General features: G+C 33.6%; 1 protein-coding gene across 4 annotated transcripts in view; it reads left to right on the top strand.

The window, feature by feature from the left end:
* The window catches only part of CCDC91 (coiled-coil domain containing 91), a 341,299-nt gene that overhangs the window by 207,499 nt on the left and 118,080 nt on the right, over positions 1-15,720 (top strand). For all 4 annotated transcript variants that reach the window (XM_011974648.1, XM_011974647.1, XM_011974650.1 and 1 more), the window contains 3 exons: positions 6,113-6,205; positions 6,302-6,370; positions 8,427-8,603. In XM_011974648.1, the coding sequence (XP_011830038.1) occupies positions 6,113-6,205; positions 6,302-6,370; positions 8,427-8,603 (339 nt within the window). The remainder of the gene's footprint in view (positions 1-6,112; positions 6,206-6,301; positions 6,371-8,426; positions 8,604-15,720) is intronic.

The raw sequence follows: 15,720 nt of genomic DNA, 5'->3' as shown, positions 1-15,720 counted from the left end.
AAATGTTTATAAAACTTGTTAAACACAAACTATAAATTTCTCTACCATGGTAACAATAGTTTGCAGAACCTGTTTACTGGTTTTTGACCATACGATTTCTATATCCCTAAGCCCTTCAGTCTAGGGGAATGGTGATAGCATCATTGGTCATAGGCCTCTAGGAATAGCATAGCCCTATTTCTCTAGGGTTATTTAACAAACTGAATGATAGCACGGTAAATTCATTTAATGTGCCCCTGATGGAATTGTTGTGCTAAAGAATTTATTCATTGTAGAAGTCTGCCCATCAGCAACAAATTAAATTATATCTTATGAAACCTATTGAGGTGGAGAAGAATGGCATTCATTTACAAAAATTTTCTATCACAATCTTTAAATGCTGAAATTTGTCTTGGGGCATAGATAACGATAATTTAGAAATTTATTTTCCTCTGAACAATTCATATTTCAATTGTGATGGGTAAGATTATATGACTGTAATATTTGTGAAAAATAATCACAAAATAAAACTTGGGCAGCCAACTAGCCAAGAGAGATGGCATTTGGAGAATAGTACCAATATAAGTCCTATGGAGATACTTCCTCTGCCATTTTAAGATGGAATACTATGCAGCCATTAAAAAGACAAGGTCATGTGTTTGTGGGAACATGGGTGGAGCTGGAGGCTATTACCTTTAGCAAACTAATGCAGGAATAGAATACCAAATACCACATGTTCTCACAAGTGAGAGCTAAATGTAAGAACTCATGAATACAAAGAAGGGAACAACAGACACTGGGGTCTACTTTGAGGGTGGAGGGTAGGAGGAGGGAGAGGAGCAATAAAGATAACTCTCGGGTACTGGGCTTCGTACTTCGGTGATGAAATAATCTGTACAACAAACCCACGTGACACAAGTTCAACTATGTAACAAACCTTCACGTGTACTCCTGAACCTAAAATAAAAGTTTTTCTTAAAGATTTTTTTTTTTCCAAAAAAGCAGTTCCTTCTGCTCAATCATGGGAGGATACAAAGATTAGGAATTTATTAAAAACAATAGAAACATTTCAGCAGACAGTATCCTGCCCCACCACCTTTTCTTTTTCTTTCTCACTTCTATATTAGCTAACCTATACCTTTTCTCCTTCTGATGTTTTGACCTAGTGTCATCGTAAAGAAATTTAAAATGTTAGTCTTAGTTATATATCAGTTTGTTTAAATCTGTTTTCAAAGGAATGCTGTCTAACACTTACATTTATTATTGGCATGTACAGTTTTAGAAACTAATATCAAATGAGTGACAATTTAGTTGCCATTTGACTATTTAATGGTGGGTATTAGAATTATTTGGGATGGTTGGATAACTTGCCAAGGGTTCAGAGCTGGATTTGGTGAATTAAAACACTAATCTGTCCTACCTCTTAGTCCCCTTCCCCCACAAAAAACCCCAGATCACTAAAATGACACATAAAGGGACTGAAACAAATCCAACAAGCAAAAACTAACTAGGACAAATAAATATGAAAGGAGATAACAGGTGTACAATTGTCAACTGATTTAGCAGAGAAAAGCAAGTTGTAATCTTAGTTTATTGAGGTGAAACCCATGAAGAAGCTGGTTTGTCTGCAAAACCCTCGAAAGCCATGGGAAATACAAACACTAGGTGCCGTGTAGCTCTGAAAACAAGAGGAATGGTTGAAAGTCCATATGACTTAGCAGTTGTGTTCCCAAGTCCTCTTGTGCACTGTCTCAGTCAGCTCAGGCTGCCGTTAAAAAGCACCCACCATAGATTGGCTTAAACAACAGGAATTTATATTTACAGTTCTGGAGGCTAGAAAGTTCAAGATCAAGGTTTCTGCTGGGTAGGCCTCTTCTTTTGGCTTATAGGTAGCCACAGTCTTGCTGTGTGCGCACACAGAGAGAATGTGCGAGTGCTCTTTTCCCCATCCTCAGGACTTTGTCTAACCCCAGTTACCTCCTAAAGACCCTGTCTCCAACTGCTATCACATTGCGGGTTAGGGCTTCGGCATATAAATTTGTGGGGGAGGGAGGGAGGTAAAAAAATATTTAATCCTTAACACACACCATACTTAAGTAGGGGACTTATTGTACAGCCTAGCAGAACAAAAGAGAAATCAAAGCAGATAATCTCTGAACTCATAAAGAGCAAGAGAAGGCATGGGACTTAAAAACAAGGAGATTAAACCAAAGACCATTACTGAGCAGTGAGGTCTCCACTATGCTTCTTAACACATTGATCCTAGAATGCTGAAAGTTTGGCTCATAGTACCACTTAGGAGACTGGAGAATTTTTTTCTAAGCAAAAAGACTGGTTCAAGAGAAAATGTTCATAGAACGGACATTTGGGAATCTCCACAACCATGAAAAATTAGTTCAATACCTTTTGTGGCTATTGTGAAGCTTACTCACATACACAGAATTTCTTTTCAACATTTTTGTGTTTGAGGTTTTAATATGAATGAACATAAAATTGTTACCAAACAAAAACATCTCAAATGAAAAAGTTACTGACTCAAAGGAACAAATAAAAAGAAACTTCAAGGAAACAGAGACAGTTCAGAAGTAGGGAAGTAAAACTATATTTATATAGTTTTTTGTAGTTTTAATATAAATACAGTTTTATGAAGGTGAGAGGTCCTCCTACTTCAAGTGATCCTCCCACCTCAGCCTCCCAAGTAGCTGGGACTATAGGTTCATGCCACTATACCCAACTAATTGTTGTATTTTTTGTAGAGACCAGGGTTTTGTCCTGTTGCCCAGGCTGGTCTCTAACTCCTGGAATCAAGTGATCTGTCCATCTTAGCCTCTCAAAGTGTTGGATTTACATGTGTGAGCCACCTTGTATGGCCTCAAAAAAACTATAATTATGATTTGTAAGAGAGAGAAAAGAACCAAATAACTGCAACAAAAATGCCACTTCAGAAAGGGAGAATGATGAAATAAATAGCAGTGATTGGTCAGTAGTAAATACAAAGTATTTCTGGACAAAAAGAGCAAGGATTCCTTTCTCCAAGGGTGGAACAATTTCGTTGATTAGTTGCTCTAGCAGTCCATGATTCTTTTCTGTAGGGGTGTCTCCTTTGTTAGAAAAGGTGTAATTTGGTATTTTTTCTAGAGTACAGTTTGAGAGTATGCATTAAAATATAAAACTTGCTCAATCTTCAGCCTGTTAATATGGTTTCTAGGAGTTTCTCATAAGGCTATAATTGTAAAGTTTCACAAAGATGCATGCACAAAAATAAACATTTTTTAAAGTGAAAAATTGGAAACAACATAAAAGTCTATAAAAAGGAGAATGGCAAAATATATATTAAATTTAACAAAACAAAACGAATAATGCTATACCATAGAGTTCCAAAAGGTTACAGAATAATATTTATATAGAAATTCATTATATAAAATATTTAATAAACAGCTCTCCAGAAGGATGTTTGCCTAAGTGCTATCAGTGATTTTCTTTGGGTAATGGGACACTGGGAAATTTTCACTTCTTTATATTTTTTATAATGAGCATATATCAGTTTTACAAAAATCAAAATACATTTTATTGAAGCATGTGGGTTTTGAGTAGCCTCTTGTGAATTATTTGTTTGCTTTACAAATTATCTGTGTTTAATTTTAAGATCTAAATTTTGGCTGGGCATGGTGGCTCATGCCTGTAATCCCAGCACTTTGGTGGGAAGCTGAGGTGGAAAGATCACGTGAATCCAGGAGTTCAATTCCAGCCTGGTCAACATAGAGGAGGGAGGGAGGGAAAGAAGAAGAGAGGGAAGAAAAAGAAAAAAGAAAAGAAAGAAAGGAGAAATTTTCCCCTTGCCATTAAGTATCTTTCTGAATCATCTGTCTCAATACCAATTGCAATTTGTTCAGGAAATCATCTTATTTTAGTAATAATAGTAGTCTGAAATGACCAAATTGGAAGCATAGATTAGTCTTATTCTATTACAGCAAAATCAAAATGAGGTCTTACTTGACATACTGATTACATTATGTAGCTTTTATTTACTATAGGTAATAACGAGGTATAATGTACTGGGCTGCTTTTAGTATTAGATAATTACTACTACTGATAATGATTATATAGGGTATGATTATTGTTGAAATAATTAAAGACCTAGTAACTTACCTAGGCTCTCTAAGTCTTAGCTGACTCATCTGAAAATGAGAAGAATGTGGACGAATACAGCAGTTTGTTGTGAGAGTTTAATGTGGTATTACTACATGTAAAGCACTTTCAACAGTGCCTGGAACCTCAAAAGTGCTGTTATTATCTGTAAGTTTGAGAAAAGCCAGTAACCCAGTTGTATTTTCTCAAGTGAATCTGTGATTTTACTTAGGTTATATTTCATGTAGGATGTTTCTTTCAAACAGTAATTTCAGGTTTATTCTTAAACTTAAGTTCAAAAATTGTCTTCTATTGTAGGATACTGTCAGAATTAAGAAATGACATTCAGGAATGAATTTTATAAACATTACATTGTCATTTTAACTAACGTACCCTCTTCAAATTTAGTTTTTATTGGACCAGTTAGGGAATTTAGCCCACTTATAACAAATCACTTAGTGATTTATATTAGTTTCACTTTGCTAACATTACCAGTTCTTTTTAAGCAATATTTGTGTTCTAAGTTATTAGTAACTCCAAAAATTTTATTATATATTTTAATTCTAAACATTTTTGTTTTATTTGTGTTATGTTTACCTCTTCCCAAGTCTAAATTGAATATTTTCAGTCTCATATAATTTTTTATCATTTTTAAGTCTGGTTATTTGCCTGGTATATATCTTTGCATATTTTCTCATATATATATTTCAAATAGGATTAGGTATTGTTTCTGATCCTATGAAATTCTGTGTGCATCTAGATTTACGTAGAATACAAAATTAAAGTCTGTTGTTAATACTTATACATTAATTATGTGGTAAGTCTACTCATTTGTTAATTAGCTGCCTTACATAATTTCATATAGTACTCATAATTTCTGAGTCATGTAATGATTTATATCACAGTTTGGATTTGTTTTTAAGGAAAAAACACATCTTTCATGTGATTTTACTTATTCTCTTGAAAAACAGATGAAAAGTAGCATAATTAAAAACAAGAATAACAGACTATCTTAAGTAGACTTGGACTGCTTGGTCACTTACTCTCAATATAGACTCTCTCCCTAAAAATGTTTTAAATAAGAACAACTATAAAAGATATAAATCTATTTTAAAATATTGGGTGTCCAATGAGTTCATATTTAAAGGAGGCTTGGATATAAATAGCATTCCAAATCTGAGAAAATATCTTACTTGCCTTTAATAACTTAATGAAAAATACATGAGTAGCAATACATATTTTTTAGTTTTGTTTCCACATCAGTGCACTGTTCTGGAACAGTATTTGGCTCATGGCTATTGGAGATACTGAGGCTGCAAAAGTTGAATATTCTCAGAAAGCTCTATTCAAACATCAAGTGCTTGGTCCATGATAACTAGTTGATAGTTATGTGAGCTTTTTCTGTAGCACATCAAAATAAAAATAGATACATTAACTTTATACACATTTATATTACCTGTTACATAATATTTCTTGGACTCATTTCATAGATTTAGTTTTTGAATCTGTGGTAAAATCTTGAGGTGACAACAATTAATAAATCTTTCAATTTTTTTAACAATGCCTTACTAGGAACGCAAGTAATCTATGATGATAGTTGTTCATCAAGCAGATATTTTACATTTCTCAGTTATCATCTAATAGCTTCATTGCTTCTGTTGCGGCAACCTAATAATAATCATTTTAGTGAGTAATTTTTCTAAACTTAATTTTGAAAAAGACATCATTTTCTGATTAATTTTTCAATTTTGACTAGTTGTTCTTAAGTTAGATTTCTTGTCATATACTCTGTTGAACTTGGGGCTAGGAAATGTATCTTGGCTGATTATAGAAAGGTGATTTTAGTGATTTTTTTCTCCTAAGCCTTCATTTTAGAGAACTTCTCATTTTTTCCTTTTGTAACTACTTCGATATTTCTGGACAAATGAATTCTACCAGCTACTCTCCTTGTTGATAGATCATCTGCTTCAGAGCCGTAATATCATTTGCTTATCATTCCTTGTAGCATCAGAGGCTCCTTGAAATGCTAGATACAGAGAAGGAACTGTTAAAAGAAAAAATAAAGGAAGCTTTGATTCAGCATTCTCAAGAACAGAAGGTAATACTTTCACTGTGCTCAGAGTGTAGAAAGAATGTGTTCTGTTACCTCAAATAATACATTTAATGTTTTTACAACTGTCTTATCATTTGACAGGAAATATTGGAGAAATGTTTGGAGGAAGAAAGGCAAAGAAATAAAGAGGCATTAGTATCCGCTGCAAAGGTATTTCCATCTGTAATAGTGGGTTGCTTGTAAGTGGAAATAAAAAAAATGAATATATTAATAGTATGCTGAATCTTTTATATAATGTTTCATTCCATAAAAATCAACATTTTTATTTTTTTATTTACTTTTAAACTTAAGATATGACTACTTATATTCTTATTAAATTCACATCACACAATATAATGGTAGCATTGAAATGCTTTACCATATAGGTTATTAGTTACTTGTTATAAAGAACATATATGTTGGGATACTAATATCCACCTGCGATTTGTTGGATCTAATTAGAGGTTGTGTGTGCATCTGTGTATCAAGGTAAGTAATTTTTAAAGCCAAGTTTAAAATAACTCATCTAAATCATGTATTCATAGATATAAAATATACACACACCAACAAATACACTTTTAACACTTACTTTTGAGTTTTAGATTTAAAATTAAATTTAGCAAACAAATATTGAATGTCTCATATCTATGTATCACTATGCCAGGGTTAAATTTAAGGGTGACTATGATTTTGTCTTTTTCTTAAATAATTTATAATCAGATAAGAAAAATATACCAAGAGGGCAAGGAGGAATGCATTAAATTGTTATGAGTATGTACATCATATGTCTATGTCTTCGAAGTTTTTAAACAATAAATTACTTTTGAATTCAGCCTGAAAGGATGGCTAGCATTCTGAACAGAGTTTGAATTTTATTCCATAGGGTAAGGGAGACATACTGACATTTTAAAAACATGTTTGTGATGTAATGGTAATTGACATTAACTTTTAGGAAATTAGAGGCAACAAAAGCTAGAGGCAGGGAAAGAATTCATAGAATGCATCAAAAGTCTGGCTACGAGATAGTGAGTGGTAGAAACAGACCAGTAGTAGTAGTTTGGAAAGGAAAGAAATAGGCAAATTCTGGAAATATGGAGAAGATGGAGTCAACATATATGTTTGATGTGAATAATATAGAAGGTGGCCAAGTTGTATACTGCTAGAGTATAGATTTAAGAACAAAATGGAAAGTAGCACTCTTTCTTTGGAATAGAGTTTGAGGTGATTTAAAGCAAAAAGTCGAATTTTAGAAAATTTGTATCTGTTTTCCAATATGTATGTTCCTGATGAGATTTATGGTAACATTAACAAATGTGATTTTAAAATTTTGGTACAAAGAAGTGTGTCAGCATCTGAAGAAGACATGTAACTCAGTAAATCAATATTTTTCCCATAAAAATGTTAAAAATTATGTATCGATAAATGATTCATTCAGAGTACAAGAAAGGACTGTAATATAATAACATGAAAATTTCATTTGACATAATTTTATTTTCATTATGCCAACTAACCTTTAAGAACTAGTCCTTGTCAAGTTCTGATGTGAAATCATCAAGAATATCTACAATTATCTAAACTGGCTACTAAATACTCAATTTTTCCTACTACCTATCTGTGTGAGACTGGGTTTTCTTTATATACTTCAACTAAAAAACACCATTACAGATTTCACACAGAAGGGAGAAATAGGAATTAATTTAGCTGTCTTGTATTAAGTCAGATATTAAAGAGGTTTAAAGACACATACAGTGGAATTTCCCTTTTTTAATTTTGGAAAGCAGTTATTTTTCATAAAATATATTAATATCAATGCAGTTAATGATATTAATTTTAAATGAATTAATTTTATTTTTTCTTGAATTTCTAATATGGTATGTATTAATATATATGATCAACATAAACAAAATCTCTTTGATATCCTCAATAATTTTAAGATTGTAAAGGGATCCTTAGACTATATAGTTTGAAATCTGCCACTTCACCCTAAGACCTGATTTCTTTGAAGATTAGAAATGCCATGGAAATTAAGTAGGAATATTTGTATAAAAAAGAATAATAGATTTTATTTTATAGCAGTTATTTACTATGCATAAAAACAGCAATGTGAGAACTGAACACTATAGGATCAAAGTTTTTTTATCTTTTAGGTTAACCAAGTCTGTCTTACTCAAGAAATCATCATGCAGTCAATCTTTCAAATTTGTTCTGGTCTTTATTTATTTTGAAGCTTGAAAAAGAAGCAATGAAGGATGCAGTTTTAAAAGCCATAGAAGAAGAAAGAAAAAATTTGGAAAAAGCCCATGCTGAAGAAAGGGAATTATGGAAGACAGAACATGCAAAAGATCAAGAAAAAGTATCTCAGGAAATTCAAAAAGCTATACAAGAACAAAGAAAAATAAGTCAGGTTAGTAATATTAACTGTTTGTAAATTTTTTTTTCTCATTTTTCTCAAAATGAAGTACCCTTACTCTTTTATTTTACTTAAAACAACCTTAGTAGATATTTATGACTTTTTAATTTTTAATTTTCATTTTGATGTTAATATTTTGAATTAATCATTTTTAATATTTTAATGTGCTTTCATCTTTCTGATATTGAAAACTTAGTAACTGACCATTTTACCCTTTTACTTTATTTTCTAAAAGGTCAAAACAAAATTTATGTTTAGTAATTGCAAATACATTAAACTTTGTGTTATTTTTCCTTTTCTCATACATAGAGGCAAACACACGACACACACATGCACACAAACTCAATCAATACAAAATAATATATTTGTGTAGAAAACAATTTGATTCAATTAATTTATAATTCTAATTTGTAAATCTCTATACCTATAGTTGGTAACAATAATTAATAAAACCTCACAAATATTCCCTATAGTCTCATAAAGATACATAACGATCAACAGGTGTGGCCTACATGCAAAATAACTTTTGATTGTTTATCTGAACAATTAAAAACACTACCTTAGTTTGTTTTTCTGTGATTGAATTTGCACAGTCCTATTTTATAATTAGTCTTTTTATATATATATAGGCAGAAGTACTTAAATAAATCTTCCCTTAAGTATCAAAAGCAAAAGAAGTCGGTTTCTCATGTTCAAGCTGTTAAATATACTACAATTTTTCATTCACATTATAAATGCAGCTAAAATGACTAACCTTTCAGATCAACCCAGATTTTTTTATGACTCATTAATCTTAATGAAGCCTTAAAAAGTTCAGAGTTTTTAATACCCCAGATAAAAGTTACATTTTTTAAAGATGTCACTTGTTTATTCTCAGGAACACACAGTTACCCATTTGTTATAAAAATTAAACAGATCTGTAGGTAGCATCTATGGTAAGATAACAGTACTACAGTAGCAGATCTTTTTTTTCTTGCATTTTTTCACTAAAGCAGTATTACCTTTTAATTCTTACTATAATCTATCAATAAATGTATATTGAGTACTTATTGCATATAAAATGTTTGTCACTTCAGTTGGTTGGAATTTCATGCCAGTAAGGTCAAGTTCATTGGCTAAGTTCTTATTTGGGAGAGTTTATTTAAATTTGTTTTATGACCCTGAACATTCCTGTAACCTCACATAGATGTGGGCCATTCATCCCTTAAATTGGGTAAGAAGGCATGAAAAAATCAACACATATTCATCATCCTAATGGAAAAATATATATCTTAAAGAGCACACTTCTCTGCTGATTTGTCAGGAGTCTACAAGAAACATGCAGTATATGATACACTACTTTGAAATTTGTCCTCTGTAGGTTCAGAATATGGTGAAGACAATCTAAACATGTCTTGAATAAATTACATTAATTTCCTTACACATGTTTGCACGTTTTGCTAGAAAGTCTCTGCCAAGTTAAATTATATATCTCTGTATCATTTGGGTGGATTTCACGACATTTATTTCTTTGTTTGGAACACTGTTCCTTATTTATTTTTCTTGACTCTGTATGTTGGTTTCTATCCATTAGAAATAACAGCTACTTCTCACCTCTCACAGTCTTCATTGACTGGCCTTGTACTGGTGAAGAACCACACCAATCAGCCTGATCAGAGATTTTGTGGGCCTCTCAAACTTATGCTAATCCATACTGTTGTGTTTGTTGTTGGCACCCCAAAGCTGTCTAAAGTACATGGTGTTCCAGTGCTCGCAGATAGGTGAGACAGAAGCCAGTCTCCCAGGAGCCCCTGGAAAAATTAGAACTTTGGACATGTAGTCCAACTCTTTCCCTCCCCAGGGAGAAGCTGCAATCTGAGGTTTTTTGCCCTCTTTCTTGGACTGAGCAGGGGGGTGGGCTATAGCAACTGTTTGCTTGTTAATTTAATCCACCATCTTTGTTCTCACTGGCCCCTAGGCATCAGTAGTATGCCAGGTCGTGTTACTGCTCTGATATAGGTAAGACAGAAGCGGATAACCTGGGCAGTTTCTAGGAAGGTTGATTGGACATGTAATCCAACTTCCTCCCCACCAGAGAAGTTGAGAGCTATGGAGTTCCTTTGGATCATATGGCACTGTATTGGGTATAGGGATTGTGGTGAGAGTTAGGTCTTGAGTTTTCCTGCCAGTTCAATGTAGTTGGTTTCGTGCTTGCCCAGGGTGAAGGACCCTCTCAATTTGTGTCTGAATTTTCCACAAAGGGTATTTGTGCATGCATCGTTGTTAATTGAGTGTGTCCATGGAAGGACAAAGGATCCAGGGTTTTCCTGTTTCACCTCTTGTTGACATCATCTGGTATTTTAATATTTTTCTAAATTCCCAAGGTAAAGGAAAAAGTAAATTAATAATGTATCTGATTATAATCATTAAACAAAATGAAAATTATGCTAGTTGTAAAATACCAGCTACAAGAAAAATAAGCATGTAGGAAACATGCAGTAAATATCCTTGAAGGGTACACTTCCCAGAAGATGCTTTTAATGACTTAATTGTATTTGTCCAAAATTTTCAAATAAGTTTATAGATGGCATTTATTAATTAATCATATTAGTTTCCTAGGAAAAGCCAATTGGAAAAACTATTATATTAGTACAGATTGGTTTGTATAAAGTCCCATGAGTTTAATTAATTGCCCTAAATTAGTTTTGTTGCAAGAATAGAAATATAATTTATAAATAGACTTTACCCCTGGGCTGCTAGTGATAGGAATCTGAAATACTGCCTCTTCATTCTGTGCATATCCTGGAGGATTTTAACTATGAGTTTCACATTTATAATTAATGTCCTTGTTACTTCTTTTAGGAAAATCCCTCAAATAAAGGGCATTACAAAAGCTGACAGATCATTATCTGATAACAATAAGGGAAACAATAATAGTTCCCCATATTCAAGTTTCATTAAGTTGCCTTTATTCTAAGCAAATATATTAAGCTAGTTTAGCTAAAAAGGTATTTTTATTTATTTTTGTTTTTGTTTTTTTGTAGCTTTGCCTGCAGAAAATAGTAGCAGTAAGATAACAGCAGAACTGGTGGTGGTGGAAATGGCAATAATTAACAATACTGACTTATTAATTCAATTCTAAGTGCTGAGCACTTTTCTAATTTTTTTAGATGTTTCATCTCAATTCCTCACAACCACCTTATGAAGTAGGTACTATTATTATCCCCATTGATACAGATGGGGAGACTAAAGCTTACAGAGATTATGTAACTTGTTTTAGGCCATGTGACTTTTTAGAAGAGTCAGCAGGCAGTATTCAAGTTCAGGCAGCCTAACCCCTGAGGCCTTGTAATTTGCCACTACTCGATTCTATCTCCCTGTGTTCTCATCTTAGTATAAAGTACAGATTTATGTCATTTATCATTTAATATTTGAAATGATCCTAGGAAATTAACAGATAAGTTGTATAGGGAAAACTTTAAGATGTTACTTTTATGTATTCATCCATTCTGTAACATTTATGGCACCTCTGCCATGTATTGGCACTGTTAGACGTTTCTGACACACAACATTAAGCAAGATAGACAAGGCCCCTGTGCTTTCATAGAGCTAACATTCAAGTTGGAAAAGAGCTATGATAGGCAAGATAATGCCATGTGGTGCTGTGGGCTAGGAAGAAAAAATTCGGGGTTATATATTTAGCTGACAATGGTTGTAGGGGATTTCTTTAGACAATATAGTTAGGAAAGAAGCCAAACTCAGTAAATTTTCATTTCATATAATTCAATTTATATGAGATTCTAGAGAAGAAAAAAGTGATATGAGAGAAGACACATAAGTAGTTACAAAATCTAGGGGCAGGGGAATTTTTTGAGGGCGATGATAATGTTTTATATCTTGATTGTGATAGCGCTTCTATTTGGCAAAACTTAGCAAATTACACACTTAATATTCGTGAAAATTATATGTAAGTAATACCTTAATAGAGCTGATTTTAAAAAACAAATGACTTTCAGAATAACTGGATGGATGGTGATTTTGGATGTAATTTCATTTACTGAGGTGAGAAGAGGTTAAGTTTCATGGGGTTAAAAAATCTAATTTGTGACCGGGTGCGGTGGCTCAAGCCTGTAATCCCAGCACTTTGGGAGGCCGAGACGGGCGGATCACGAGGTCAGGAGATCAAGACCATCCTGGCTAACACGGTGAAACCCCGTCTCTACTAAAAAATACAAAAAAAAAATCTAGCCGGGCGAGGTGGCGGGCGCCTGTAGTCCCAGCTACTCGGGAGGCTGAGGCAGGAGAATGGCGTAAACCCGGGAGGCGGAGCTTGCAGTGAGCTGAGATCCCGTCATTGCACTCCAGCCTGGGCTACAGAGCGAGACTCCGTCTCAAAAAAAAAAAAAAAAAAAAATCTACTTTGTGTGTATTAAATGTGTGATGCTTATTCATGAGCCTAGAGGAAATGTTGAGTAGGCAGTTAGAAATATAGACATAGAATTCAGGGGAGTTGTCAGGGCTGGAAATAGAAATTTTGGATTAATAAGCATATAGTTGTTATTTAAAACCAAATAAATAAAAAGGAAATATTTTCTGGATAGGGTTTTATGACATTCTTTTATGGATTGTGTCCATCTTCTACCTAGAAAGAATATGGCCACTTTAGATTAATGTGTAATACTGTAAATAGTTTCACACATAACAGTTGTACTTCAGATGAAATAATGAAAGTGTTAAACTTATTGGTGCTGTCTGTGTCACCCTGTAACCCATGATTGAGTAGCCAGGCATTCATCCAGACTTTCTAGGAAGCTCAGGTCACCACTATGAACAGCAGCTTCTGCCACTTTCTACTGAGCCCCTGCCTAGATGCAGAGGCCAGTGCTCATTCTGTTGGGATACATAGAGCCTGAAGAGGCCCTCTCCAGGGACCTACCAGCTGTTCTGAGTATTAACTGAAGGGACTGACTTTTTAAAAACTTGGAAGCCATTTTTAAATTCTAAGGTGTAGGTCACTTCACAGCACTTGAATGTTCTTTTAAAGAAAACTAAAACCATAATTAACAGCAATTAATATATTTCTTTGTCTACTAAGTCACAGTAGAAATTAGGAAATGATCTAGTATGGCAACGCAAAAACATTGTGTAACTTAAGCCACCTAAATTATTCCTGAGAAATGAAAAGGGAAAAATCAGCTTCTGCTTTAGAATTTACCTCTAGATTTCCTCTCTGCTAGTACTGGATTTACTGAGGAGATAAATGTTAAACTGTGACAGAAAACCGAGTACCTAAGGATTGTGGTAGATAATTCTCAGAATTTATTTGAGAGATGTTTTCCTTTGGCCTTGATCGCAAGTTAAGACTAAGTCTTAGCATTGATTGTAGATTGTACATTTTTTCTGAGATACTAAAAGAAAATTTATGACCTTGGCTTATTGATTTTCATATTAAATTAATTCTGAGTCACTTAAAAGTCTTTGTTAAGTAACAGAAAGGACGTTTGTTATTGACACCAAAGTAGGCAAAAAGAGGATAGTTATTAATTTTGCTGTTCTAGCAAAGTCCTGTAAAAGAACTCCAGTGCATACGGACACTGAAACGATGTCTGACGTTGGAAGCTCTTCATAATAGTTTATAACCACAGCCACTGTAATTTGGGGTTATGTTTTCCCCAGAAGCCACAGACATTACAATCAGTGGTTAAATTTTCCTTAAGAAATTTAGTACTGCCACCTGACCCCTCTTTTAAAAAAGGAAATAGCATTTCTATTTTAGCTTAGCAGGCTAGTTTCACAACCCTGAAGTTTTTCTGTGCTGACTTCTTTAGTTTTGATTCATTCATTCATTTTTAAGTTTTTATTTACAATACTTTGATAGTAACCTAGTTGATAATAAAATCATAATGACATTTTAAATTATCAAATGTATCATATCTATAGAGAAATGATACCTTTTCATCTAAGTCCTTTCTTCCTTCTATTATATTTTTCTTCAGTTATAGTCATTCAGTGAGATGTCTGTAACACAACATCTGCCAAGTTCTCCAGTCCAAAGAATGAGAATTCATCCTAGATTTTCCCTTTTGTCCTCATTTGCATATCTTTTTTATTTTATTTTATTTTATTTTGAGATGGAGTCTCACTCTGTCACCCAGGCTGGAGTGCAGTGGTGCCATCTTAGCTCACTGCAACCTCCACCTCCTGGCTTCAAGTGATTCTTCTGCCTCAGCCTCCCGAATAGCTACAACTACAGGTGCACGCCGCCATGCCTGGCTAATTTTTGTATTTTTAGTAGAGATGGGGTTTCACCATATTGGCTAGACTGGTCTCAACTACTGACCTTGTAATCCGCCCACCTCACATCTTTTTAATTATCAGAACCTTTCCATTTTACCTGAAAAATAATCCTTAAACATATACACTTACTTCAAACCTGTTATCTTTGTCTCAGTTAATATTTTTATTGCTTACCTTGACCTCCTATATAGACTTCTTTACCTCCAGTTTTGTGCCTTTTCAACTTGGAGCAAAAAATGGATGTCATTCTCCCACTTGAAATTCTTTAGTGCCTCCCTGTAGTCTGTAAGATAAAAGTTCAAACGACTTAGCATAAAACATACATCTTTCATTGATCTGGTCTTTACCTGTCTAACTCATCTTCTGCTGCTGTGTTTCACATTTCATGCTTTTAGAGGCAAATGGCTGGTACTTATAGTGTGCTATTTTATGGTCTTGGGCCTTGGTTCATACTGCACCATCAGCCTAGAATCCCATTGCTTCCTGCCTGGCAAAACCCACTCTTATTTCATAATTCACCATTTTTTACCCTCCATAAAATTTTTATTTCCTCCTTGCAGATTAAATCAAGAGCTCCTCTTGAGCATTCAGTATATAACTATACTACTGCTCAGCCATACTATTATAAAAAGACCTATGTCTTCTCCAATAGATTACCTTGAAAGAAGGAGGTGAATCTTAACAAACTGCAATAGATTTAATATATAGGACCAGCACTTTCAGGTCTCTAAATGAGATTAATAATACCTGCTTTGCCTAGTTGTTGTGAGGCCCTTAGAAACAAGTCAAAAAAGAAAGATAATAGATTAGTGAAAAAGCTTAGAAACCATAAATA

The sequence above is a fragment of the Mandrillus leucophaeus genome, unplaced genomic scaffold (assembly GCF_000951045.1).
Source record: "Mandrillus leucophaeus isolate KB7577 unplaced genomic scaffold, Mleu.le_1.0 Scaffold1470, whole genome shotgun sequence".
Taxonomy (NCBI): domain Eukaryota; kingdom Metazoa; phylum Chordata; class Mammalia; order Primates; family Cercopithecidae; genus Mandrillus; species Mandrillus leucophaeus.
Note: the sequence above shows the minus strand (reverse complement) of the source record. Positions and strands in the feature narration are given on the sequence as shown.